The sequence below is a fragment of the Pyrus communis genome, chromosome 3 (genome assembly GCF_041283825.1).
Source record: "Pyrus communis isolate YQ-2024b chromosome 3, ASM4128382v1, whole genome shotgun sequence".
In the NCBI taxonomy this organism is placed as follows: domain Eukaryota; kingdom Viridiplantae; phylum Streptophyta; class Magnoliopsida; order Rosales; family Rosaceae; genus Pyrus; species Pyrus communis.
The window spans coordinates 26,111,611-26,139,552 of record NC_142567.1 but is presented as its reverse complement, the minus strand read 5'-3'; the positions used below and the strand labels follow the sequence as shown (position 1 = coordinate 26,139,552).

The following is a 27,942-nucleotide window of genomic DNA, read 5'->3' as shown; positions in this document are numbered from 1 at the left end:
AAAGACAATCGGACGGTCATCCTCCGATCCATGAACAATGGACAAATCAACGGCTCAAAGTGTGTCCCAAAAATCCAAAGCCAAATTTGACTATGCAAGTGAGAAAACGACATCAAATATTACGTGCAATACAAGATAAGCGGCATGTCGGTTTCATTTTATGTCGTTTACTTCGGTGGAAAACGACATCTTATGTGTGTGTGATCACTCTAGTTCAATCCTTTCAGCATCAAAGTTTTTAGATTCTAATTAGATATTGATACCTGGAACAGTGTATGCTTGTTTTTGGTCTCCTCTTGTTTGTTTGTTTGTTTTGGTTTTTTTTTTTACGGCTATTATTCGTATTTTGAAACAGTATTGAAAAGTATTTGAATATTCTTTGTGAAAAAGCGACGTAAAGTAGTAGAATTTCATTTCACACAACGTTCCGACACTAAAAATTAATTACTTGTATGAACACGATCGAATTACCTATCTTTAGATGATAAAAGTAAGAAAAATTATGAAGAAAATCAGCTAAAAGGAAAGGGTAATTTCAATTGTCCTTTTTTTTTCAGAAAGTGAATGCATTCACATTCACTTTCTTCCAAAATCTCAATTGTTGTTTTTTCTTTTTCATAAAGTGTGAAGGGAAAGTTGGATGACAAACAATGCACAAATGTCATGTTACTAGAGGGACAGGTGTCACTGCTGTGTGTGGTCTTTTTTTGTTTTGGGGAAAATTTAAAAAACATGGGGAGAAATGAGCAAAACAATGGAATGAGAGTGTAGAGCTCGCTTGGAATAATTTTTAAAATAACTGAAATCGTTTATAGATAAAATGTTTTTTTTGTTTCAAAAGCAATTTAAGAGGTTTTTTTTTTTAAGATTCACTTGCATTCTTACTAAAAATTTATTCAAAAAACTTCTTTCTTTTTTTTTTCTTTTTTTTTTTTTTATCAAAAATGCTTTATTTTTTTTTTAAAATAGTTCCAAACGAGTTTTTAAATTTTATTGTATTCCCTACCTTTTTTTATTGTGTACTTTAATGTTTACACAATTACGTTGAGTTCGGATCCGGACCCAAGTGTTTTGTTCCCCAATACAGAGGAGGGGCAGAGAGTTGTTCAGAGATCCAACCCAAAACATTGACTAAAGAGGCCCAAGCACATAAACTATGGGCTGCAAGACGTTGGTATTATGGTATTCCTAGCCCACTCTATGTGGTCTAATTTACCTACCTAAGACCTTTGCCAGAAACAGTGAGCGTGGCATCAATATATTGAACACATATAGGAATCACATCTTTATAGTAGGCCGGGAAATTTGAGCATGATACAAATTTATTGAACTCATGCGTTCAAAATATCAAACTCATGAGTGTGGTACAATATATTGCACTTACACTAGTGTGGCATTATTGTTATAAAAATTAAGCTTTAGGATGCCTGACTCATATATATAGGTATCACACTCACCTCAACCACTATGAAAGGCGTAACATTACGTTATTGCTTTGAGATACCAGCACTTTGACGTCTCAATCGCATGTATATAAGTTTTTCCATCGAGTAAATAAGCTAAACTGACAATACAACACAATGCAAATTACAAAACTGAACCGTCGTAGTAGATCAACAGGAACATTTACATTCTTACAAACAAGTCACTAATACAGCACAAAATGGATTTACCAATAAATTATAGGACTGATTAGAAAAACAGAGGCTTTTCTAGTGCCAAATGCTATATGCTAAAAGCTACGGTATACGTACATGTACTTACAAAAAGCACAGTTTAGCAAAAAATTAGTCTAGACTAATTCTAGCAGGTAGGCAAACGCCGGGAGCTTGCTCGTAGACGGAAAGAGTTCCAGCAGCAGCCAGTTTCATTAGTGGATGATCATTGAGACGGAACTTCTGGCGTGCTTCAACAAAGGTTCGGCTGAGAACTTGTCCAACCCACTCCTCTACGGCTTTCTTCTTGTCCGATAACCAACCAGCTGCGAGCATCTGAACCATGACTCCGAAATCAATCTCCAGCTGAACCTCATATCCGAATATTTTCTTAAATTCATGATTGATTTCCTTCACTATTTTCTCAGCAAGTGCATCGAAATCAAATGGCTTCAAAACCACTTCTCCGTCCACTTGATTGAGGAAACCTTCCAACCAAGCTTCTGAGTTTTCGGAGATGGAGTCACTGTCACAATCTTCAGAATCTATGTTCTCATCTGTCTCCGCTACTGGCAGATTCAAATCGAGAAGGCTCCTTAATTGCTTGTTGGACCGTTTCTGTAGTTCAGAGGATTGCTCTATGGAGGCATTGGTGTCAATCAGCTTTCTTTTATTTACAGAAGAATATGGGTTCGAGGTTCCTTCTCTTGGTGAAACCGTCACAGTCATGCCCTTGCTTTGGTTGGCATCCCCATGATTCCGAATTTGCATTTGACATTTCTTGGCGGCAAGTATGATCTCCTCAGAAAATTTATGGGGTTCAATCTCTACAGAGTGGCTTTTGCTGCTCTTTTTTATAGTGGAGGTTGTCACGAAGATTATGTCGTTAATGCTGATTTCTCTCCCATGTGAGTCTGGAAACTTGCCAGTCCTAATGGCCTGGGACAAGCTCCTCTGGGCTATAAAGTCCGCCTTTTCGACATTTTCAAGGAAGACCACTGAATGAGGTCTCCTGTTTAACTCCCCTGCAACGTAATCAACAACTGTCTTACCCCTAAACTTCACATTGTAATCATCTGCGCATTCGGATTGAAAAACTGAGTTTGATTGGTAACCCCTATCTTGGGAATTCAGATCCACAGAAATTAACCTTTCTCTGGAGCCAAAAAGTATCTCAGCAAGTGCTAAAGCAAGTTTCTTCTTTCCGACTTTGTCAGGTCCAATCAAAGTCAGCCATATATCTCCTCTAACTTTTGAACCCTGATTCCTTCCACCACCAGATTTGCAATGTGCCACAGCTTGACTGATACTGCAAATGGCTTCATTTTGCCAGCCAACCTTTTCTGTGAGAACTCTCGTAAGTGATTTGATATCGCTTGGATCAATCTGCCCTCCAAGATCAGAAGCAGAGCAGGAGGAGGACTGAGCTATTTGGTGTGAACTATTTTCACTCAATGCATCAAATTCAGCAGAAATGGAACCAGAGAGGTGGCGGGAACTCCCTTTAATATCTTGTAATTGAGGACTTATTGGCCCTTGGCTGGTTGCTGCATATAATGTTCCCAATCCCAAATCTGTTGCCACAGAAGTGACCAACGCAGAAGATGTGCAGTTGGTGGGCAGATTGTGGATGGGGTAAGTAGTTCGGCAAGGACTTCCCAGTTCAACTCGCTGACCCTTTGAATCTTTTACCAATAGCTCGGACTGGAAGCTGGTATTCTCAGCATCAGAAACTACTTGCACAGGCAAGTTCTGTTTTGATAGATAATTCGTTTGCATGTCCATCGGCTGGCAGTGAAATTGAATAGCACATCCACTTTCATTTGGAGATGAGTCCTCACCACTGTTTTCTTTTCTATCCCAAACGGCTAGGGAGCCCTCAGCAGATGCAACTTGACGCCCTGCTTGATAAATGTCCACTTTAGGGAATGGTTGAGCGTGAAGATTTTGTCGGCAGAAATCATCCCATTTTTTCTGCAGTGCTGATACTGTAACATTCATTGTTGTTTTATCATCTTTGGTCTGCATGAATAATGAAACACACTTACACATATGCTTGAGCAAATACAGGTAATAGATAAAAATCCAACCAGTTACAAGAAACATGCTCGTTAAACTCCATGTGTTTGTGCGTGAAGGCATGCTTATGTGTGCACAGAAGTTATTCCAACTTGATCCATAAAATTAACTCGAAGGGGTTACACACCTTTGCTAGATCATCGCCCTTGCCAGTGCCAAGTTTGCGTATTTGTAACCAAGAAGGCAAGCTATCTGACCGCGGATCAGTTACTGAAACAGTTGATCCTACTTTCAGAACAGAAGCAACTTCTTGCTCATACTTCTCTGTGCACCCATTACAACGTCTAAACGATTGATATGTGCTGCTCAATGGATTTTTGAAGTTGGACGGTGCAGAAAAGAACCCGCCAAATGGAACGAAGGACCCCATCAAACTGTAAGTATATCATGAGCACGGAACTGTGAGATCCAACGAGCACAGAACAGTCAGACACTTAAGTGTATTACTTGGAACATACACTCTATACATTCACGCAACGTATACCACTGCTATCGACTTAAACATTATAACATGTACGTTGGGACGTGAATGCATATATGGATCAAACACTCTTCACTCTGAAATCAGTTCTATTCAAAAAGAAAATTATAAAGCCTAAACCAGAGTAATGAAATCAAACAATACTCGTCTTTGCGGTACAAAACATCATATTTTTCGCATATCAAACTCGAAACCACAACCAAATTATGCTTCAAGCAACTTCAGACACACATCAAGCATCAATCCACAAAAGAGCATATTGAGCATTTGCACTAAATACAAAAAACAGAGTTAGATAACCACCTGGATTTCGAGTAAACTCCTTCCATTGAAGCTTTAGAAGAAGTAATGGGAAGAAGATGAAGATCCCAATCCTTCTCAATCGTCGAAAACCAAAGCGAAAGCTTTGTAAACACTTCGTGGCTCGCAGCCGCGCCAATCAACCGTAATTTCCCACCATGAATCTCCAGCAAGTTCTTCAACTGCAGCACCACAAAGCACAGAGCTTCCTCCGCCACCATACCCTCACCCACTAAACCCTTCAAATCCCCAAAATTTACAATAACACCACTTCCAGCTCCAGAGCAACGCGCAGCCATTCGACCCACCTCCTCAAACTTGCAACCCATCTCCTCCTCGCTTCCGCCATTGACGACGAACTCAGAAACCTCCTTCTCAATGGATACCACGCTGAAGTTATCGATTTCAGCTGGAAAAATCCCCGCTTTACCCTTATGCAGGGCCTCGGTGAAGCTTTTCAGAGCGTCGCCGGCGCAAACGCCGATTAGCAACGGATTTTTCCCGCTCTTTCTAACCAACACGTCGGCGATTCTTCTGGAGTTCTCGTCTCTGTCTTCGAACCCGGAAAAAGGGAAGCTGAATCCGGGTCGGGCAGGGTCCGAGTCCGTTAAGTTGCACAGGAAAATGGGCGGGCACCGGGTCCGAGGAAACCGGGTGGATTGCGTGACCGGCGGGTGAATAATCGCGAACTTTATATCACAGCTCCGAAACCCGGCTTCCCCGAAGACCCGACTCACAATCGGGTCGTCCAAAATAGATAAAACAAAGTGCTTCAGCTCAACCTTCAAAAGGGACGCCGCTTGCTGCTGGCTGTGAATCTGGTGCAAGTGAAAGCTCTCCGGATGCCGCCTCTGGTTCGCCTGAGACCGCTTGATCGCCGCCATGAGCGAGTTCGAGACCGGAGGCTCATCCTGCGCCTTGGACGACGGCAACCTGTCCAAGGAAACTCCGACGGAGAGCTCGAGAGCCCGGAACTGTAGACGTGGGGAGTACGCGCTGCTCCTGGCGCGGGCGCAGGCGTCGCGGAGGGCCGAGGACGGCAAGGAAAGCAAGGCCGAGACGGCATGTAACGACGTCGTCTGGGCGTGGCTCCGCCTGCGCGCTACAACAACGGCGTCGTCCAAAGCACGTGCCGCCTCGTCCGTCAAGCATTGCCTCGCTGCGCTCACCGGCGTCGGCATCGCCGGCTAGCGTGTCTAATCAAATATAATAATATATATGCACAGATAGATAGACACCAAGACACAAAAATCCCGCCTTTCTGACAAGGAAATAAAATATGGAAAAATATTTGAGAAAGCTTCGATTAAATTATGCAATCTGCGAGGAGTATAAAATGGAGAGAGAGACAGAGAGATTTTGGTTCTGTTTGTGTTGTGTGCCGGTTGCTAAATGCCGCGGGTGTAGCAACCGTTTTAGGGCGTGGGGTGTGGCGAGGTGGTGGGACCTTGGATTAGGCATTAATACGAACTGAGCATCAGCATAAATTCGCTTCTTTCTTCTCCTTCCCTTCGGCTTTTAATTGTTTTGGAAAAGTTTGGCCATGACTTCCACAATGCATAAGTGGGATTCGACATGCAAATTCAGTTATGTAAAAATACAGTCGTCCAATGCATCAGAATATGTGACATCTTCATGATTTGTACGAAAATTTTGTAGTGTATTAGCCTAATTTAATATCGAATTTGCCATTTTTTCATGAATTTGAAGGACTCATAAAGACATTTCAGTTTCTCCTGATAATTATTGTGTGTTTTCAACCACATCCTAACCACTATCGTGTGTTTCACTAGTACCAAAAATCGAACCTAAAATATATCTGTGATAGTTAAACTATAAATTTATTATACTAAACTCAACAATTGAAATCGCTCTTACACAAACATTTAAATTTTATAAATTAAAATCAAACTCAATTTTTCAGCGAAAGACAGCATAAGTGATGATTGTGAGAGGAATCAAGCACAAGATTTTTGAATGCAACGTTCTTAACTACTTTTAACCCCTATTGCTAGGGCGAAGATTGACATTTGATCCTGATGCCGTGTCCACCAGAGAAACAATACAAACGCCAGCAGATCCTCTCCAGATTCTTTTGGTGATGATCTTAGAAATCCGTAAATTGTGTCTATTTATCATACATTATGCTTTTAATTTTATTATATATTATTTATCTTTAATTTTAAATAAAAATATTTAAAATAATTTATAATCGCACGATATACGATAAATAAAAATGATTCACGAATCTTCAAGATCTTCACAAAGAGGATCCGGCAATGATCTGGATTCATACAAATGAGCCAACATGATGACATTAGCCGTCAACGTCATGGCTTTGAGCCCTTCAGAATTAGCCTTTCTTTATCTTTTGACCATTAATTTCTAAAATTGGTGATGTCAAACTGAATAATTGATAAGAGGACTAACGTAAAATATACACATCACACGTGCCATGTGTCTTTTACTTATTCCATGGCCTTTTCTCATGACTAATTTGGGATTGTTGTGTCATTTTATCAAATTGAATATGTTATGCTGTGAGAATAAATAATTATAAAAAAAAATAATCAAATATTTTGTAAATTATATTGCAAAATATGATTTTAGCAAAAAAAAAAAAATATGAGAGTAGGATTGTCAATATGAAGGTTTAATTTATTAGTATTGTTCATCTATCTCTAATGAATTTTTTTAGAAACGTGTGTAGAGCTAGTTCTGATTTTTGCTGTTTTGAACCCATAATTTTGAAAAAATAAAAATTTAACAAACAGAGTTAAGACACCAATTTTCTAAAATTTTTTAAGAAGCTGCTTTTAAAAAAAATAGGCAACTTAAACTAAATGTAATAGCATTAGCATTTAGTTGGGTGGTTTACTTTTTAATGACAAGCGTCTATTGAGCAAGTAATGTTATTAGTAATAAACTTTTTAGGCTTATCATAGTTCATCACTAATATCATCAATATTATCCAACTTAATAACTTGTTATTAGGTGTTTGGTTTCATTACAAAAGGTCTCTTTGATATTCGAATTTAAAATCTTATATTATGTTGTATATTATTTTGTTATATTTGTAACGTGGAATTTATTCTCCAACAATTAGCACGAATTGTTTCCTCAAACTTTCTTACCTCATGTTTTTCTCTGTAAGTGACATAACCGAAATTGTTGCGAAGATAAACTTCAACTCAATCGTGACTTCCTTGTCACAGCAGAATGTCGTAATAAAATTTTAACATTATTGTGACAGCAGTGATTCACACTTTCGTATAAAGAGAAATCCAAATCGCTTACCTCTTTCGATAAACTCAAACTTTTAAATTAGTTAAACCGTGATTATCTGTTAATTGACACATCAGCCAATTAGATTAGCAAGTTTACATGGCCACAAAACACAAGTTTAATGTGTAAAATGGATATAAAGTTTTTGAGAGGGAAAGCAACTTGAACTTATATTATACTATTTATAAAGATATGATCAAAGTTATATCAACAAAAGCATATGAGGGAGTGACCCAACACCAACCAAGAGTCATCCTCAAGGCAGCCCCCACTTGAACACTTGGTAGAAAAAGCCCTTGGGGGACCTAATGGGAATTTGAGTCATATGTTGGACCATATATGCCTATCACGGGCGAGGCAGGCCTTTTTTGAATTATTTCACGACTCAGTTTCAGTGTCATTAGCCTCTCTTTAGGGTAAAATTTCATTAGGCTGCATGATTAGATCAACTCTTAATATCCTCATATGAAACGATGCAAAGGGTTCAAGGGTTATTTTTAGTAGTCTGGACCATGGTGTAATTCGGACTACCTGGTAGTTCGAAGTAGATTGGCAAGTTCAAAAAAATAAAATTTCCTCAATTCAATATTAACCATTTATTTTTGGTCTAAATAGTCAATTAAAGGTTAAGTGAGGTCAAAATGTAAGTAACCTTATGCCCTTTGTGACAGTCGTTCTCTATGAATAGAGATGTTCTATGACAAAATTCACTACAATGCAACGAGTGCATACAACTTGTCCTTAAAAAGCCTCTAAATCGGTAATATTGGATTCTACAAGGGCTATCGGATAGTGGTGCCACAAGAATAGCAATTTCTTTCAAATAAATTGCTTACAAATGACGTGGTTGGATGTTTTCATCTAAATTTTTTTATAGGAAAACTAATAAAAATTATTTGAAAATTTTGAGTTTTAATCAAAAAGATAAAAATATTTTGTCAGTGAATAGTATGTAACTTTTTAGAATAAAAATATCCTTAAAATTAAAAATAAACAGTACCAAAAGTATTTTGTTAAGATTATTTTATTTTATTTTTTTATATGTCAAAGTTTCAAAAGAAAGAGGTGAAGATGGGCAAAAGGTATTTGATTTGACTTCTTGTTTTTGTTCTTTGTAGTTGTCCTTTCCTTCGTCCTTTCGTTTTCCTTTTCCTTTTCCCTTGTTTGCTTGCCTTTACACACTTCTATTTCTCTCATTCCAAAAGAAAAATATAAAAAAATCTTAGTTTGAAGATCTGCAACTCTAACTTGGATTCCCAAATCTATACAAGAAAACTACGTACCTTTGAAAAACTAGAGATGTGAGGAGAGGAGACTTCACTTGTAAGCAAATCCCACTTTTACTTTCTTAGAGTTGATGAAAATATGGTTTGTATAGCCATGGTTTTGAGCAAGGTCTTTAAATTTTTAGACGCGTTTTTATTAGAAGCATATCAATATTTTTGATAAAAATGTCAATATGATTTGTATAATTGTTGTTTTGAGCAAGGTCTTTAAATTTTAAGACGCATTTTTATTAGAAGCACATCAATATTTTTTATAAAATAATATGTTAGAATGTATGTTAAGTACTTTTTGAAACCTTAAAGAACTTATAACTTTTTCTGCTAAATATTATTAGAACCGTTTGCATTGATTTGAAACTGTGTTGGTGTGTTTAATTCTTTTAAAAACTCTTTGAAACAGACTTCAATTAGGGGGGAAGTGGTTGATCCTATTTTCCGTTCATGAATTTCCAAATTCATGATTTCTCATTTCCAAGTAAGCAAAGCATGCCTAACTTCGTGTCAAGAAATGCAATATTGTAAACTTATAGCATGTTTACTTATCAGATGTGACTGTGAGCATGAAAATAATTAACATCATTCTGATTTATTAATTTTTTTAAAAAAATTCAGTGAGAATCGAATTTGGAGTAAAGCACAATCTGCCAATCAGTAAAAAAAATTTCAAAGGCAATATTAGTGGGTTTTACTGGGAAAGGGGAATAAGTGAGAATCGAATCCGTGCTAGAGTGCACAAACATAATTACTTTCTATCATTGTAGGAAAGCACAATCTGCTACTTTTTCTACATTTACTAACACGTAAATGGTCAAAAAATAAGTTAGGCTACACATTAAGATGAGTAATTTGATACTTCCCTTATTTCAACTTTACAGTCGATAACATCAATGGTCCTACAACATGTTTCTATCTTAAATTTTTTGCAAGACATATAAACCTTCCCCAGAAGCAAACATTTTATTTAATTTATTGGACTGAACTAACCCTAGAAGCAAACTTCAAACCTTTCATGTGAACATAATCTCTCCATCAATCTCTTTATATTCGCACCATAATCCTTCATCCTCTCCTCTCTTTCTCTCTCTCTCTCTCCTATAATGTTGGAGTTGATGTTTATGGTTGCTAGTGCTATTCTTGCACATATCACTTTCTTCTCCTCTCACCCTTTCAATGCCAAAAGAGTCGCCCTGATGATCCCATCCCCCACCCCACCAAAAAGCTCTTTGCTCGTGACAGCTTCTTTTGGACTTGCATGCATCAACTTGCCAACCCTTAGTCACAGGTGAGTTGGATTCTCTTCCCCTCCCGTTCTCTCTCAGTTTTTTCCTTTCTACTGATAAGGTAAAACAAAATGATAATGTAGCTTAATTTTTAGTATTTAAATAAGAAGGGAAGAAGGGGAGGAGAAAATAAGCGTTCCAAAAACAGTAGATTTGTTTGTGTATTGTATTTGAACACTATAAACAAGTAAGGAAAACTAATTACAATCTCATTCTCCTATTTCTTCTATTTTTTTCTATCATATTTGTCTCTCTTATTGGGTGGGGACTGTATTGTGAGTACTATATGCTCGATAAAATACTTTAGTTGACAAGTTTTGACAATCTTCAATGTTACTCTATGGTATTCCATCCACCCTCAACAAACCTTTACAAATAATAGTAGTTGTCGATATATGTTGGTATAAGATTTCAACATATATTGGCAAGAATTGATAGGTGCCCACTATATGCTTCGAACGAAGTTTTTTGATGGATATTATGACCAATTATTTGAAAACTCCGAATCCGCCGTTAGCCAAAGATGTTAATAAAACTGACCTGAAGATAAAATATTAATAAAGATAAGAGTATTTTCCAAAGGATTAGGCAAAAGTTCGAGTAAAATTTTACTTTGGGAGCTGGTGCGGTAATTTGTTAGCGAGATGTGCTTTGCCTAAACCTTTCGAATTAGACAAAGAGTCTTATCAAGCTCCACTAGGTTTTTTTGTATAGTCGTTTATCTAGTCTATTGAGGTGTGATTTGCTGACACGTATGGCGCATTAAAATGTAATTGCTTAGTCATTTGGTTAGGCTTTTGGAGATGCGATTAGACTCTGTTTAATTCTTTATATGTAAAAATTTATTCTTCTTTGAGTCACGACTTGACATTATTTTAATGTACAATCTTTATAATCATAAAAAAATTTTTTCATTAACATCTACATATTATTTTTAGAAATTTTATTCGATTAAAAGATAATTTAGCCATCTATATGAATCAAAATAATTGGTAATTTATTATGAAAATGTTACTTGTTTTTATAACTGTTGATTTACTCTGCAAATAAAAATGACTAAGCACTCCAACCAAATAAATCTTCTAGAAATCATTTTTAGACGAGGAAAAAGAGAAATAAATCTTCTAGAAATCATTTTTAGACGAAGAAAAAGAGAAATAAATCAAATAAATGCTTATATTACAATGTTGATAAGATAAATGATATCAGGTCCTTGAAACAAAACACAACTTTTTACGTGTAAGAAGTCAAATATTGGATGTAAAGCTTATGAGAAATATTAAGGAGACTCTCTCAAAGTAAAACTCTCTATTGATAGATTTTTCAGTGTGGTAGAAGCACAGTCCTGTACAGGAATTGTAAATAATACAATTGATTAAAAACTTAAAAAAAGAAAATTACAATCAATTATATTATGACAATTGATGTACCTAGATGTGGTAATAAATTAAAGATAGTGTTGTTCACACAACTTTGTTATTTCTTATACACTTTATTAGTTTTTATTCACTATTTATTTTATTTCATTTAAGTTGACGTTTAAAAATATAAAAAAATATGTGTAAAACGAAGAATGCATACATAAACAACGTTAATTAAATTAATAATAGAGGAGAGATTTTTCTTTCATGGGCCATGAATGTCACTTTCCGCATAAAGTGACTTTTGCTCAATTTGGAATGCCTGCATTTGTTCCACCTTCAGTTCCCACCTCATTCAGTGGTTTCTGTTCCTCTTTTGTGCACACACCAGACAACAAACAGTTGGTTGGTTTTGCCGATTATGTATGGTCCATGACTCTATGGGACCTTGCTAGCTGTTCTTTGAACTTCTCACGTGTCATTTGCTACTTTAAAGGCCATTCTAAAAGTTGCTTTTAGAAAAAAGAAAAGAAATCATCTTTCCTCAACCACGTTATGTGTACTTTCTAATACATGTGAATTTATATAAGTTTACTTATAATAGAAATTTGTAGTGACGGAATTATAATTTTATGACTGATGTACAACAAAGAAAAATGAGATTTGAGTTGAAAGTGGAACTTATGCCAACAAAGAAAAACGATATTCAACTATGAAAAATAAGATTTGAGTTTTGACCACAATTATCTCCAATGCAAATACACACAACTTGTCAAAACTCAAAACTCCGAAGTTATCTCCTTCAATGCAAAAATCAAATTATAAAACTTAAATAAGTCTTTTTTTTTTTTGAACAAAAATTTAAATAAGTCTTTTACATCCGAGGAGAAAAGAAAAAAAAAAGAAGAGAAATTTTATTGAACCCAACTATCTTATCTTTACACCCAACTAGAAAATTTTGTCTACCAAACTTCCATATTCATCCTTAAATAAATAAGAAAGAAGAAACAATTTTATACACCCAAACACAAACATAATTTTTTTTTCTCTCTACACCCATTTTATCTAATCCGATGAATCTAACCCTAACGCTAACAACCCTTCTCCAAAATCATCAACACCCACCATCCCCTTACACTTTTTTTTTTCCCTATAAAAAGGGTTGAGTTCACCGGATTAAATAAAAAGCGATTAGAGAAATTATTGTTGTTTGTGTGTTTAGGGTTATAAAATTAGTTTTTCATTGTTATTTATTCAAGGAAAATTTTGGATGTTTGGTGGATAAATTTATTTAGTTGGGTGTAAAGATAAGAAACATGGGTTCAAATGTATTTTTTTTACTCAAATATAAAAATATAGGTCTAAAAATATAAGTCTTCCATTGAATATGGAACAGGAAATGGATCATCTCCGGATCTCTTTTATCAAATCTATCAAATTTATCAATCTAGATATTTGAAATTTGATATAATAGATAAAGTTATTATAACTTTAAAAAAGATCCTATTTTTAATCGTTGAATGAAATTTTAAAAATCTAAATTGGTAAATTTGATGGAAGAGATATGAAATGAATCTCTTTCCCATTGAATATAGGCTTAAAAAAAGCGAGTTTTAAATAAAAAAAGTTTTTAGAGACTCGGTGGGAATAGCTTTAGAACGGTAAAGATAGTTTTAAATAAAAAAGCATATGCGATAAAAATAAACAAAAAGAGTTTTGGCAGATCAATAAAGTGATTTGGGATTCTACAAGTACTTTTCTGGTGCTTTTGAAGATACGCATGTCAGATTCTTTGTCTTCTCATAGTGCACTTTTAAATGTATTTACGAAGAGTACTTAAATTTGTAACTAAAAAAAATATATATGTTCCAAACACAAGCGTTTTTATAAACACGTGCGAGCAAAAGTACTTTCTACCAAAACGTTCTCAGGCAGACCATGACGAAACATATTCCATTAATCTTTTGGAGTATGAGGGGGTTAGTTACTTGCTATGCGTAGTTTGGTCTAATCTTGCAGATGGATGGTTGGTAAATAGTTTTAGACTTGCAAATAAAGAAGTGATTTTTTTTTTTTTTTTTTGGGCAAAGCAAATAAAGAAGTGATTAGTTTTATTAAATCGTTTGGAGTTTGCAAAGTGATGATGTTGACTTTCATTCAGGCAAAAGTCAAATGTTTGCACTCGTATTATCGAGACTGGTTAGATATAACTCATGTGAATATATGCAAACGTTTAAGATCTATGTTATGAGTTTAGTTGTTGAGTGTAACATATGGGTCTGTGAATTTAATTCATATTCATAGTAAAGCCATAAATTTAAGGGAACTTTAACGAAAAGCTCCTGGTACTGTTCACTTTAACGAAAAATTACATTTTTATGCTAAAAAATGAATCGTAGTACTATTCATTTTACCCTTTATTTTGTATTTTTCGTTAAAACTCAAAGTTTTCGAGCATTTTTCATTAGTTTTCTTTAAATTTAACGCACAGTACTAGAACAATAGTGTTGTAAAAATCAAACTCAGACAACGTAATTCGTCTTTTGAGAAATAAACTTACACATATACTTATGGAAGACTTGAGGGCACAAATTTGTTATACCTATACAATTTTTGTCGATATCTCACTCGTTACGTGATTGAGAATCTACTATATCATGTGAACATGGGAGCAAATACAAGCTTTTGCTACAACATGAACCCAAACCAAGGAGGGTTTATGCAAACAATGAGCAAAATAAATATGATTCAAAACAAACCAACTCACCAGAAGCCAAGATTAGGACTCAGGTGAGATTAGAATACAAGCTCTTCAACAAGCAACACGAGACGACAACCACCATAACGAAAACAAGCAAATCCGCACACGATCTCGCTGATCCAGGAGGCCAAAACGTTTCACATCCTCTGCAAAGTCCAAAGGCACCAATTTTGCAAATAAACCTAATTAGGACTCATCTTATACAACTAGCAAAGGCCTTTTTGCAAGTGATTTCATGAGAAAAGCTCTATAAACTAATCCTCGTTAATCAGGAATGAGCTTATTAATTAGGTTTATTTGCTTATTTGTTTGTCTTTCATTACTTTGGAAGAATTTTTGCCTCATACATAACAGTTGCGTAGTGCACCCGAGAAGAATTTTTGCCTCAAACGCCACTTAGATCCCACCGATCTATATTCTCTTATAAAGTAAGTGTAAAAGTTGACTAAAAAAAAAAAGAAAACTAATGAAATTGACTTGAAAACTTTGAGTTTTAACAATAAGGACAAAATAAAAGGTAAAGTGAATAGTACAATGATTGACTTTTTAGTGTAAAAATGTGATTTTTCGTTAAAGTGAATAGTACCGGAAGCTTTTCGTTAAAGTTCTTTAAAGTGTAAAAAGGTAAATACAAAAGTAAACGTAAAATTTATTCACTTTGTCGCACATATAAAGTTAAACAAATGATTCTAAGATTAACACAACTTCTTATTTTTGCTCATGATATTTAAAATCAATATAAGTAGTCATTGAGATTGTCCACCGTCAATCATTTTGGTCATTCTATGAATTTTTTTTTTTAATTTGAAGAAACCACTAGTTCAAGTAGACGGGTTGATTTGACAAAAAAAATACCCTCAATTTAACGGGAAATTTTCACAGAATAACCAAATGATTGATGGTGGACAATTTCAGGGATAACTTCTAACGATTTTAAATCTCAAAGACCAAAGCGAAGAGTTATGCCAATCTCATAGATCATTTTAGTTGGAAAAAAACTTTTTTTTTCCTGCAGTATAAAGTGTAGGGGAAGAGGATGCTACCACATCTTAGGGTCAGAGCATACTACAAACCTCTTTGAGAACTTGCAGAAGGGTCTTAGCTTTTGTTTTGGTTTTTACAGATCGCCCATAAAAAAGTATTGTCGACAGCAGGGCTCAAACCTAAGCCTTAGTCTAGTAAAGAAAGCGATCATTGCCAACTTAACCAACCCTCGTTGGGGAGTGAACAATTTTTTTTAGTATAACGATATTTTGGCGAAATGGAGGAAATTTATGCTTAAGTTACGTAATGAGTCAGTTATAACATATATTGGTATCAAATTTTGCATTCATAAGAATCCACTTATAAACGAAGAAGAATATCATTTAACCATAATAATGAATGACAAAACATGAAGAATCTCAACCATCTAAAAAAATACAAATTTTGATGTCAATGCTAATATAACTTTACTCACTCTTATCTTGGTTTTTCTAATTATCCAAATTGTTTATGTCAATTTTGGGGTTGTTTTGCATGCAATGTGGATGGTTGGGACACTGTGATTAGGCAAACATAGTGAATAATTCCATAAAACATAAAGCAAAATGTCTTGCATTATGTGCCATTAAAAGATCCCAAATTTGAACGATAAGATTAGGGTTTGATCATGATGCGACACCATTGTTGCATTGTGGTTGTCCTTGTAAAAAGGACTTGAACGGTGATCTTAAAGTGGGGAAGAAAATAATGGAAGATCTAAATGGGGCAGGGTGTTTTTTATTTGGGAGAGGGGGAAGGAAGGGGGACCGAACCCTAATTTCAGAGAGGGAAAGAGAGGGTCCCCAAAATGCATGATGGATTTCCAATTATGTAAATATTCTTGATGAACATATTCAACCTCCCACTCACAATGTGGCTGAAAACTACTTACCACCATTTGCATTTACCCTCTTGCCTAACCCAATCTGTTTGTGATGCATGCACTGCCCTAGGTTTGGTGATATTTGTTTTATCCTACAGGTACTAAATCATCCCCTAACATCAATATGTAAATTAATCTTTGGTTAAATCTAAAGTGTCACGTTGTTAGACTAATTTCTATTTCAAATTACCTTTTCAAACACGGTGATTCTAAGTTTGAACTTCTTTCTAACATTGTTAGAATGTTAATTTGCAATCGAGAAAGCCATGAATATAAATGATTCTAGGTTTTTAAGTATGACTCAAACATACTTCTTAGGTGATCTGATACGTGGTTATTCACTATGAGATAACTGATTTTAGTGTAAGACCTGCATATATGTGATTCTTTCGTGTTAATATCACAAAATCAGAATAATACCCATAGCTTGCATGCTCACTCATTATTTTGTTTTGGTTGAACAAATTCATTTTCTTGTGAGTAAACATGTTCTGGGAAAGGTAATACCGTTGAATGTGGTGAAATCAAATACATGAATGAATGCTCTAATCACTTAAACTCCAACACTTCTTTTAATCAAGATGTCATGTTTGGTATTGGTACCTAACAAGGCAAAATTTTTTTTATCTTAACCCGTTTATTCTTTTTTTACACTTAACTTATTACATTTTAACTTGAAATTTCATATGTGCTCATAATTCTCTTTCTACACCCAATAAAAACAACACAAAAAAAAAAAAAAAAAAAAAAAAACCTCAGCAATTGGTAACTCGACCAGCCACCCTATCTCTCCAACCCTAAACCACCCTAGTTTCTACCCCTCCCCGGCCCCCCACCACCACCTCCCCTACCACTCACTCACAACAATTTCCAAAGTAGGGGAACTGTATCCCCCAACAACCCACCATTGAAAAAGATCCAAAAGAAACTTATGTCCATATATTTTTTTTGGAAAAATTCAAAATTATATTAAAATTGTGATTCTACCCATGTATTGCACAATACACGTAATGATCCAACACATTTAGATTCGACAGGTCGACAGTTACGGTGGAATTCGGACGTTTTTGGCTGCAGAAAGGTCGTGAGAAGGATATTGATTAAAGTCTGAACGTGAATTTAAAATAGGAGACCAAAACAAAGAGCTCCCATCTTTTCTGTCATTTCGTTGTCGATGTGAATCTATCATTAAAGTTTTTAGACTTCTGTGTTGGGCTTCTTGCTTGCTTGAATGGGCCATGGACTTCTTTCTATCAAGGCCCAAATCCAAACATCAAAATTTCTACTCAAATCTCAAGCCCAATTAAGCTCAACCGGCGCTCAAGTCCCTCCGTTGTCGCCAAAGCCCTAGAAAACAGACGACTGAACTCTCTTCTTCTTCTTCTTCTTCTTCTTCTGCAGTATTCATAGGGCTGGAAAAAAATCCCAAAAATCCCAAACCAAACCGAAAAAATCCCGATCCCAAACCAAAAAAATCCCAAACCAAAATTCCCGAAAATTTCGGTATGTCATCCCGAACCAAACCGAAATTTTCGGTATGGAATTCGGGATTACATCTCCATTTTTTCGGTATTCCCATACCGAATAGAAATAAATATTATATATATATATTATTTTTTAATTATAAGAGAATTATTTTTTAATTAATGGTATTGGTAGCCACTAGTGTGATTAATCTTTGTCTCAACTAAATAACTAATGTTTGTTTGTTCAATTTGTTTGTTTCTATATTCCAGTTGTCTCAACTAATGTGATTAATCTTTGGATATTAGTTTCCTGCATACCTAGCCACTAGTGTGATTAATCTTTGGATATTAGTTTCCTGCATACCTAGCCACTAGTGTGATTAATATGTGGATATTAGTTTCCTGCATACCTAGGCAAATCAAGGAAACAAAGGAGCAAAGACCATTATGCATGCATGAACATATCAGTATACATATATTGTATATATATACACGGACAAGGTGGGTACAGGGCATGCAATTAGTTGAGCTCAAATTTTTTTCTTTTGTTTTCGAGTACACAATATAGTTGTTCTTTCAGACATGGGCGCCGCCAAAATTTTCATTTAATTACAACTATGTGGAGGAGGAATCAAAGTTGGAATGTGGGGTGAGATGGCATTAGCCCAAAAACTTTGTGCACAAATGGGTAGTGGGTAGATTGAAACTTAATTTTAGCCCAAAAACATAATATGTCAAATTTTAGTCCAAAAGCCCAAAAACATTTCGGGATTCCCAATTTGTCCCGAAATCCCGAAATTATTTCAGGATTTCCGAAAATTGGGATTCCCGAAAATTTGGTTTGGGATTGGTATTGAATTTGGGATTCCCAAAAATTTCGGTTTGGGAATCGGAACAAGAGTTTCGGTATGGGATCCCATACCGAACCACCCATTTCATCTCGGAATCGCCAATTGCTCCAGGTACTGATTGAATTTCTGATATTCTCGAATTGGGTCTGTAAATTCGAACTTGTTCTTGTTACTTTTGCATCTGAACTCGTTTTTCATCTTGTTTATCTTAATGGGCATTTCCGAAGTGTTCAATTAGTTTTCATTTCGGGCATTTTTAATTTTTGGGTTTTCTTCTGCTCGATGATTTATTTATGAAAGCGTTAATCTTGGTCTGAAAATTGGGTGAAATTACTCTGATTGGTGCCATTTGCTCATAAGAGTTCTTAATTTCTAGTTTTTGTTGAAATGGGGAGACTGATAGCTGATACTACACGTAGTAAGAAATTACCTTTTACTGTTAGAAAAGAAAGAAAAATTCCAGGGTTATACAAGTATGGTAAGAATTACTTCCAGTTGGGTAGCCATGGAAGAATCGAAAAATTCTCAAAACGCGGGCATGTAGTCTTTTCGGTGCTTTAGTGAGCAAGAACATAAGACTTTTGAACATGATTCTGTTTCTATTCTTTGTATTGTATAGCTGTTGTTAGAGTTAGTTAATAAGATTTCTGTGCCAAAATATTCAAGCAACATGTCATTCCGGTGGCGAATTCTCTTTCAATTAGCTTCTGTCTTTTGGTTGTATTTATTGGAAATGGAAGGCTCCAATTAATCATTGCAAATTTTCATAGGGTTCACTAGCAATATCGACGTTCTTGTTTGCGTTATTAAGTAGTATCTGTGATTACTAGTGGCTGTTATTAGTTACCTTTATTTTTACCCATAATAAGATTCTTCTGATATTTATCTATCCTCCAGAGGTTCCAACCTTTACTTCTTCACAAAGTTTGATATTTTGCAGAAATGAAAATTGTTCGGTTTGCTTTACGATCCTTCAATGACTCTGTATCACGCCGATTTCATCAGCCACATTTGAGAACTCTTTCTACAAACAGGACATCAGGTACTTTTTCGTACAATTCCTTGCTGTAACTCTCTTGCTGGTACCATTTCCGTGTGGGTTTGATAATTTATTTGTTGAAATTTTGCTTGAGGTATTACGGCAATAGATTTTACTCTGGTCTTTGGAGGTTATACTTAGGGCATGGTTTGTTTTCGCTTATATTAAAGCTTATTTTTCAAGTATTATTCAATCTGGAAAGAAAATAAAATTTGATTAACGGTTTATACGCTTCAAACTGGACTATGCACATTACCATTTTTCAGTGTCAGGTGGAGGAATGGATGATGAGAAAAATTCTAATTCCTTTGAATCTTTTGATGATTTCGAGCGGCGGATCTTCAGTGAAACTTCTGGGGGTAGTTTTTTCACGAAGCTTGATAGGCTCGGGAAGGCTCATGATGGACATGGTTTAGATCTGGGTGGAGGAATTGGAAGTGGAAGTGGTTCCCGTATACTCGACGGCTTAGATGAGAGTTTTAACACATTATCTGATGGAATGGATGGAAAATTAGAGAAAGCAGCCACCTACTTTGAGTTTGATGAGGAAGAAGTAGACAAAGATGATTATTCTTTCAGACCAGGTATGACGTTTAAGCCAGGAATGACTTATGAGACAAAAGTATGTTATGGAGCAACTGAACCTTTGTTTTTATTTCCTTCTAATTATTTGTTCCTTATTGCGTGGTATTACAAACTTATAACCTGATTTTAGGCCCTCTTATTTTTCCCAAGTGGAAAATGCATACAATTCAGCCCTTTCTCATTTACAACTGAACCATATTATTTTGTTGCAGTGTTCTTGTTCTGTGTATGCCTTTTTTCCTCAAATATTCCTGTCTCATGGAAGTACTATGTGACTTTATGTAGGATCTGGATCTTACTAAGCCAGGAGTTCGTAAACTTTCCCGTAGGTATGAGTTTGAAGTAACTACAAAGGAAGTTCTTAGAAAAGCCGATTTCAGGGTAAGCATACCTGTCAGTCTCCCAAATATATTGAATTCCAAAGGATTACATAGCAAAAATAAATAAATGGAGGATCCCCGTTGCTTTGTATATGTTAAGTCCAATCTAAAGCATTGTTTTATTGTTGATGACCCTAAACCTATTTGTCCTGCTATGCATAACTAGCATTTGAGACCTAAAATTATGCAAGGTAAATCCAGCTAAATTGTGCAACGGATGGTCTATCTTGATTGAGACTCGGTTTCGGAATTATAATTATATTTAGTGAATATGATTTCGGATCATACCGGCCTGTTGGCTGGATTTCTAGGTAATATTTATCATGGTGCCTCATTTTTTCTTAGATAATTGCAGAATACTCTTATCCTTATTATATTTGTTGGTTGCAACTAATTTAGATTATTAGAGAACTTAAATTTTAGCACAGTAGGAAGGTTGATGTAAAATGCTCGGCGCCCGGTTGCCTTGATGTCATTGTTACTCTCCCCCCTGCCACCAGATATTGTTCAAATGTAGGTTTTAGCTCATCTTTTTTTGGTCCTGGGCTTCCACGGAAATCTGTAATCTGAAATCTTGTTTCACCGGTTTTACAGGTGTGCTTGCATATAATAATGAAGCTCTGAATTAGGCAGTTTCAATGCTAATTTAGGTTGCTTTTGATCTCTGATGCTTCGGATGTGTTATTGCTAAATGTATTATTCTGTGCAGAATGTGAGATTCCTTGCGAATTTCATAACAGAGGCTGGAATTCTCATCAAAAGAAGCAAGGTAAATATGATTTCATGTCGAGTGACTTCAACTTTGTTAAACGTGCGCTGAAATTTGATGGTTTTATGTTTCTTCACTCATAATGTAGACTGGAATTAGCGCCAAAGCTCAGAGGAAGGTCGCCAGGGAAATCAAAACAGCTCGAGCTTTTGGTTTAATGCCTTTCACGACAATGGGGACAAAATCGTTTGTTTTTGGGAAAACTATGGAGAATCTGGATGAAGATTATGAGTACGAAAGTTATGATAACCATATGGGTGATGCTGATGGAGGAGATCCACTGGCGCCGTAACCATATGGGTGATGCTCATATGGGTTATGATAACCATATGAGTACGAAAGTTATGATAACCATATGGGTCATACCCGTTATAGTGAGGCGCTCTTGAATCTAGAATTTACAGTTGACAGCATAACTAAACACCTGCCCCTACTCCATAAGAGTGTACAAAATGAGAAGGAAATGATGGAATCAGATGGGTGCTTGGTGGAGGTGAATTCCAGCTGGCCGGTAAATCCACGATCTGGTCGGTACGTTGGTTATTCGGTTTTTACTTGTTCTAGATGACAGTCACTGTAATAACAGCCAAAGTCGTTCGCCTTGGTATTCCAAGTCTGTTGGATTTTGGGTTTTTATTGTATTTTGGTATCTTTAGTATATACATAACTTGTTTGTAGAAAGAGAGAGTGCTAAAGAACTACATTTTTTGAGATCAGAATTGCATGAGTAACTCTTCTTGTTCCAGGAAGTTCAAAATTAAACAAAGATTGTGATGACTGGTTTTTGCCAGTTAGTGCCATGACCGAGTAGTATTTTTCTTCATTTGTAATTGAGAGGTTTCGATTCTTGCCAAAAGAAGAATTTGAACTACATTATTGCTAACTTATTGTGAAGCTTAGCTCATTCTCACATCCTTAGTGTCGATAATATCGCTTGTCAAAAAAAAAAAATTGGGTAGTGCTATCTAGGGTTATTTTTGCTTCTTACAAGCCCCTCTCAATTTTCATTGTGGATCAAATGAATAGAAAATCAATGACACAAATTAACAAGACTGTGCAAAGGAAAAAATAGGTGTGAATAGCAATATCAAAAAAAATTTCCGACTCCAATCCACTCTTCATATTTTATCTTCCACAATAAAATATTAGTATCTTAATTTTCTTTTATCTTTTGGACTCAAATTTTTTTCAAATCATTTACTAAATTATATTTTTGAATAAATATACAAGGTCAGTTGCTACGAACCGAATCCTCTCTGGATCCAAATAAATTGAGCCTAAGGATCAAGGGATCCGGACAGTTGAAATTTGATCCAACGGCTACAATTATTATAACTTTTAGAGGGCCCCTATGTTTGTAGCCGTTGGATAAATTTCAACGGCCCATATCTTTTGCTCAGGAGGCTCAATTTATTTGGGGTTGGAGGGGATCCGGTTCCAGTTGCTACTTCTTCAATTTGCTAATTGGGTTGCTACCTTCATTGGAGGTGTGTTTTTTCTACGTGGCATAACAAATCTAACTTTGCTATCCTATTATTACCTTCCTTATAGAGATGCTCTTACATGCTAGTTTGCCTAATCATCCACGTCAGAATGAAGTTTGGCCTATCTAAAGTTAAATTATGAGTCAATTTAGAAAAAAAATCATTTTCTGCATATGTGGGTTAGTTTACTTGGTCAAGGCAGTGTGCCCGCTCTCTTGCACCTCAATTTGAATTCCCATTATGAATTAAATAGTTGGAATAGAATATTGTTGTTACACAAAAGATTAAAATCATTTCTATAATCCTCTTGATTTAACAAAATAATAATAAATAAACAAAGAAACCTTGTTTTGGAACCTTAGCCGTCGACGTTGAAATTTAAGGACCAAAGAAAAAAAAAAGTCCCTTGGCACTCAGTCTCTCCTCATAAATATAATAGAGCTTTAAGCTTTCATGGTCCTATTTTCTGATGAATTATTCACATCTATTTAACAGAAGAACCAAAATATAAAAACAGAAACAAAGTTAGCCACCAATGGAGGTTGAGATTCGATTCTCTCATATGATTGGAAGAGACCAAATTAGCTGATAAGAAGGTAACTGCAGGTTTAGTAGAGACAAAACTAGCTGATGTTATATCAAGAGATTTTTTGTATGACACTTTAGTTTCAACCAGAAGCAGTTCCAATTTAGCTTTGGTTTTGAAATCTTTCATGCCACAGTGAAATTTCATCTTATATAATTATTATTTGCACAAAACCGAACGGCATAACGTTCTTTCTTCGGACAGTCTAAAACGTTTCACCACGGTTTGTGTTTGTATATTGATCATTGATCAATGCCTATCAAACTAGTGAAGTATAGTAGGTTGTTTGATATAGTTAAGAAGCTTCTAATTTCATTACAGATGTTCTTGGATACTCTCATTACACGTAAAATGTCATTCTTCTTTATAACTATAAATCATAGTCTGACGCATTTACATTCATATTTAAATGCGATTTTTCTGCAAAAAGATATAACTTATTAATAGATGTAAAGGCTAAAGAGCCAAGTAGTTGCATGTTCTCTTCTTGTTAGCAACAACACTACCAACGTAAAGGGACCACGTACCCCACCCCCTTGCCTATTATATTCTCTCTTATTTTTATCATCGTCACCTACTTCCCCAACCCCCTCTCCCTCCCAATGAAGAAAGAGTGCCAGAAACCCAACTTACCGATCAGTGTATCACCCAAACCTTCATAGATGACACTTTCACATGAACCCTTCTCTCTCATCACCACCACAATCTTGATCACAACCTTCATATCTTCTCTCATCACACCACATAATTGGAGGGTGGCCAATGCCCTTGGCCTAGCCTCCACTACAGCCATCACATATGGCACTCCAACGGTTTGTGGCATTGTGGCTGAGAACCCCACACAGAGCATACAATGCTATCAAAACACTCAGAGCACCATTTCAGTCCAACCCAATATTTCTTTTGAATCCATTTCTGGAGGCAAGAGCTTTTTCTGTGGCCTCAGGTCTGGAGGGTTTACCCTTCTCTGCTGGGAGACCAGCTTGTCTAGCTCAAATAGGTTTCGACCGAAACGAATATACCACAGTGAGAATGTAACTTTGACTGATCTGGCTGTGGGTGATGAACAAGTTTGCGCCAGAGAAGTCAACTCTAGAATGGTCAGGTGCTGGAGAGGAAGAGATAATACAAGTGGGGTTTTGTTTCCCTCACCTGGGGAAGCATTGGAGTTTCAAACAATCACATCGGGAAGCGGGTTTTCGTGTGGGATTTTGATGAATGATAGGAGCGTTCTGTGTTGGGGCCAGGGTGGTGTTGGAGCTGATATTCAAACAGGGTTTGAGAACGTGAAAATGTCAAGCCTTGTTGCAGGAGAATCTCATGCTTGTGGCTTGAGTATGAATGGAACATTGGTCTGCAGAGGAAACAATGATTTCGGGCAATTGAATGTACCTTCAAGTACTTCGACTTTCCAGTTTTCCGGCCTTGCGTTGGGGGAAAATTTTACTTGTGCCATTCAGCGAAAAGATGGATTTGTTGTATGCTGGGGAGGAAGAAACAGATTTGAATATGACAGTGTTGTAATTACAAATGTTTCATTTGAGTTAATTTCTGCAGGTTTGGATTTCGTGTGCGGCGTGACAACGAGTAACTTATCAGTGATTTGTTGGGGACCAGGGTGGTCTGGTTCTCGTGATAACCTTCCACTGCGAATGATTCTTCCTGGTCCATGTGTGCAGGGTCCATGTACTAGCTGCGTGTACCCGAATTCGGAGACTCTTTGTGGTGGTTCAGGGAAAATATGCAGATCATGCCAGGTTGAACTCCCATTAGCACTTCCATTGCCTCCAATAAATCAACCTACCCAAGCTTCAGAGCCGGGTTTTTCGTTATCCATAACAAGAAATAGGCTTCTGTTGGTTTTTGTAATAGTTGGATCAGTTGGGGCATTTGCAGGACTCTGCACTATTGTCTTTTGCCTGTGGACTGGACTGTGTGGTTCTTGGTTGAACTGTCATGACTCCGTGCAAACCGAAAGTTCTACTGATCCAAATGCGGGTTCTTCTGCTGCTAGAATCGCCAATGTTCCTAATGCTCCATTAAGTTCAAGTTCCATGAAGGGCAGTTTAAGTGGTTCATCATCGAAGCACGGTGACAAGACTCAGTCATTTCACCTGGCAGAACTTTCAACTGCCACCAAACATTTCTCAACCGAAAACAAGATCGGTGCTGGGAGCTTTGGCATTGTCTATAAAGGCAAGCTTGCGGATGGTCGTGAAGTGGCCATCAAGAGGGGAGATACAAGTACCAAGACCAAGAAATTTCAGGAGAAAGAGAGCGCATTTGACTCCGAATTAGCATTGCTGTCCCGGCTTCACCACAAGCACTTGGTGAAGCTAGTGGGATCCTGTAAAGTTAACGATGAGAGGCTTTTGGTTTACGAGTACATGAGCAACGGTTCGCTTCATGATCACTTGCATGACAAGAACAATGTGGAGGAAAATAGCAGCATTGTGAATTCTTGGAAAATGAGGATAAAAATTGCGCTTGATGCAGCCAAGGGAGTAGAGTATCTTCACAATTATGCAGTGCCAACAATAATTCACAGGGACATCAAGTCCTCAAACATTCTTTTGGATGCAAATTGGAATGCAAGGGTATCCGATTTTGGACTGTCATTATTGGGGCCGGAATCAGACCAAGAGATAATGTCGTCCAAAGCGGTTGGAACAGTTGGGTACATTGATCCCGAGTACTTTGTGTCAAACGTTTTGACAGCACAGAGTGACGTATACGGATTTGGAGTGGTGCTAATGGAGCTTTTGACAGGGAAGAGGGCTCTGTTTATAAATAGTGAAGACGGATGTCCAATGGGGGTTGTGGAATACGCAGGGCCGCGAATAGTGGCAGGGCAGATGCAAAGCATGTTGGATCAAAGGGTGGGGAAGCCGGACCCGAAGGAAGGCGAAGCTGTTGAGCTAGTGGCTTATACTGCTACGCATTGTGTGAACTTGGAGGGGAAGGAACGGCCTAGCATGACTGACATTGTTGCCAATTTGGAGAGGGCTCTTGCTCTTTGTGAGGATGATCCTTTTAGCTTCCCTACCACCACAATTTCCCTCCCTTCGTTGTAAAATTCCATCCCAAAAACATTGTTCATTCTTTTCTCCCCTATTAATTCCATACCTCTTTTTTTTTTTTTCTTTTTTTTTTTTCCCTCTTGACGTGATGGCCTTCTGTGATCTTGTTTGAGGTGTTAAGAGTATCTTTTCACATTTTGCTTTTAATGTCGGAGTTGTTGATGAAGACTTTGTTGGTGTGGGAGACATGGGCCATGAAGATATATAGAGATTTTAATCAACACCAGTAATCCCAACAAAGTGGGATCTTTAATCAAAACTTACAAATAGTTTGGAGTATATAGTTTACTTGATTAAGAGCATTCACATAAGCACTAGAGACTTTTTCTAACGGAGGCGACCTTAACCTCCAGTTTTACTAGAGGAAAAAAACTCAAGATTTAGGAGATATCTTCTATAACTTCATTGTGTTTTTTCTTCTCAAATTTCATTAAGCCAACTTGTAGGCATTTTTTCCGCAATGATCGCTTATTATTATATAGTTATTTGAAAATTTCAATTGATCAGTTAAAGTACTTAAACATGATTCAAGATATATGTCTTTTACTTAATGTATCATTTGAAGGAGCATGAATAATATGGTAAATATGTTATCTGTCTCTTCATAAGCATTATGACTTTCTTAACACAAAACTTAGGGGGGACAACTACCCCTATTGGGCCTAAGTTGCCTCCGTCCTTGTATGCACCCAAGGTTTCAAATTCAGTTACCTACCATAAAAGCATAGCTTAGGCTAAAAGGAAAAAAATTAACTCAAGCTTAAAATGAGCTTTTCTATTAAAATGTAATTTCAACTAGCGGTTTCAATGTATGCATGTGAATTCGCAATTTCATGATTGTGGCACACAAGTAGTTTAGTATGCTTCCATGTATAGAATTTAACTATTTGAAATCCATTTTAAAAAGAAAACGAAATCACAAAGTTGACCTAAAAAATAAAAACAAAGTGAAAGAAAAACAAATTTGAGTCACACTAGTTCAAAAAACGCGGTGCCTCCGGCGGCTGCACTGTTTGATACATCACAGGCTGTACAGCAGCTATTGTTGAAAAAACTAAAAAACTGAGTTTGCTACAGAATGAGTAAGAGGAATGCGATGCAAATTCATTGACTTGAAGTCTAATTAAATACAAATGCTAATAACTGAAAGCTAGAAAATAAAGCAACATCTAATCCCACGACTAACAACTCCTAATAATCTGGGATTCTCCTAAGGAATAGGTAAAAGCAACAGACTTCCTAATTAATAGGAATTTATTAAAAACAACTAAATATCTTAACACCCTCCCTTAAACTGAATGCCATCTA

The 27,942-nt window shown here is 36.3% G+C and overlaps 2 protein-coding genes, 1 long non-coding RNA gene and 1 pseudogene across 7 annotated transcripts; 2 read left to right on the top strand and 2 right to left on the bottom strand.

Annotated features, from left to right (window-relative positions):
* Positions 1 to 1,587: 1,587 nt before the first annotated feature.
* LOC137714719 (protein SMAX1-LIKE 6) lies at positions 1,588 to 6,423 on the bottom strand. Its single transcript, XM_068453862.2, has 3 exons — positions 4,519 to 6,423; positions 3,862 to 4,108; positions 1,588 to 3,677 (listed from the first exon to the last, which is right to left on the bottom strand). Exons 1-3 carry the CDS (start codon positions 5,694 to 5,696, stop codon positions 1,788 to 1,790), a joined length of 3,315 nt encoding a protein of 1,104 aa, XP_068309963.1. The 5' UTR covers positions 5,697 to 6,423; the 3' UTR covers positions 1,588 to 1,787.
* Positions 6,424 to 17,677: 11,254 nt separating this feature from the next.
* Positions 17,678 to 22,284, top strand: LOC137716171 (uncharacterized). Of its 4 annotated transcripts, none has more exons than XM_068455578.2 (7): positions 17,678 to 17,802; positions 18,795 to 18,822; positions 19,652 to 19,753; positions 20,023 to 20,372; positions 20,621 to 20,716; positions 21,425 to 21,484; positions 21,573 to 22,284. In XM_068455578.2, exons 3-7 carry the CDS (start codon positions 19,654 to 19,656, stop codon positions 21,774 to 21,776), a joined length of 810 nt encoding a protein of 269 aa, XP_068311679.2. In that variant the 5' UTR covers positions 17,678 to 17,802; positions 18,795 to 18,822; positions 19,652 to 19,653; the 3' UTR covers positions 21,777 to 22,284. The 4 variants fall into 4 exon arrangements, with proteins under 4 accessions (XP_068311679.2, XP_088547622.1, XP_088547623.1 ...); XM_088691496.1 differs by having other exon boundaries at positions 20,017 to 20,372; XM_088691497.1 differs by lacking the exon at positions 17,678 to 17,802 and having other exon boundaries at positions 18,792 to 18,822; positions 19,609 to 19,753.
* Positions 18,042 to 18,776, bottom strand: LOC148698221 (uncharacterized). The gene is made up of 2 exons (XR_015961004.1): positions 18,225 to 18,776; positions 18,042 to 18,178 (listed from the first exon to the last, which is right to left on the bottom strand). It is a non-coding gene; the product is annotated as an uncharacterized LOC148698221 (long non-coding RNA).
* A 1,808-nt stretch (positions 22,285 to 24,092) lies between the features above and the next one.
* On the top strand, positions 24,093 to 26,800 carry LOC137714915 (putative serine/threonine-protein kinase-like protein CCR3 pseudogene; annotated as a pseudogene). Its single transcript, XR_015961003.1, has one exon. The product of XR_015961003.1 is annotated as a putative serine/threonine-protein kinase-like protein CCR3 pseudogene (transcript).
* Positions 26,801 to 27,942: the final 1,142 nt, after the last annotated feature.

What these genes read in the sequence shown, in the direction of transcription:
- LOC137716171 (XM_088691496.1), top strand. Translation starts at nt 19,654, where the DNA reads ATGAAAATTGTTCGGTTTGCTTTACGATCCTTCAATGACTCTGTATCA. An exon ending in TTCTACAAACAGGACATCAG is followed by an intron (nt 19,754 to 20,016) that starts GTACTTTTTCGT and finishes ACCATTTTTCAG; the next exon opens with TGTCAGGTGGAGGAATGGAT. An exon ending in GAATGACTTATGAGACAAAA is followed by an intron (nt 20,373 to 20,620) that starts GTATGTTATGGA and finishes GACTTTATGTAG; the next exon opens with GATCTGGATCTTACTAAGCC.
- LOC137714719 (XM_068453862.2), bottom strand. Translation starts at nt 5,696, where the DNA reads ATGCCGACGCCGGTGAGCGCAGCGAGGCAATGCTTGACGGACGAGGCG. An exon ending in GGAGTTTACTCGAAATCCAG is followed by an intron (nt 4,109 to 4,518) that starts GTGGTTATCTAA and finishes ATATACTTACAG; the next exon opens with TTTGATGGGGTCCTTCGTTC. An exon ending in AGGGCGATGATCTAGCAAAG is followed by an intron (nt 3,678 to 3,861) that starts GTGTGTAACCCC and finishes TTATTCATGCAG; the next exon opens with ACCAAAGATGATAAAACAAC.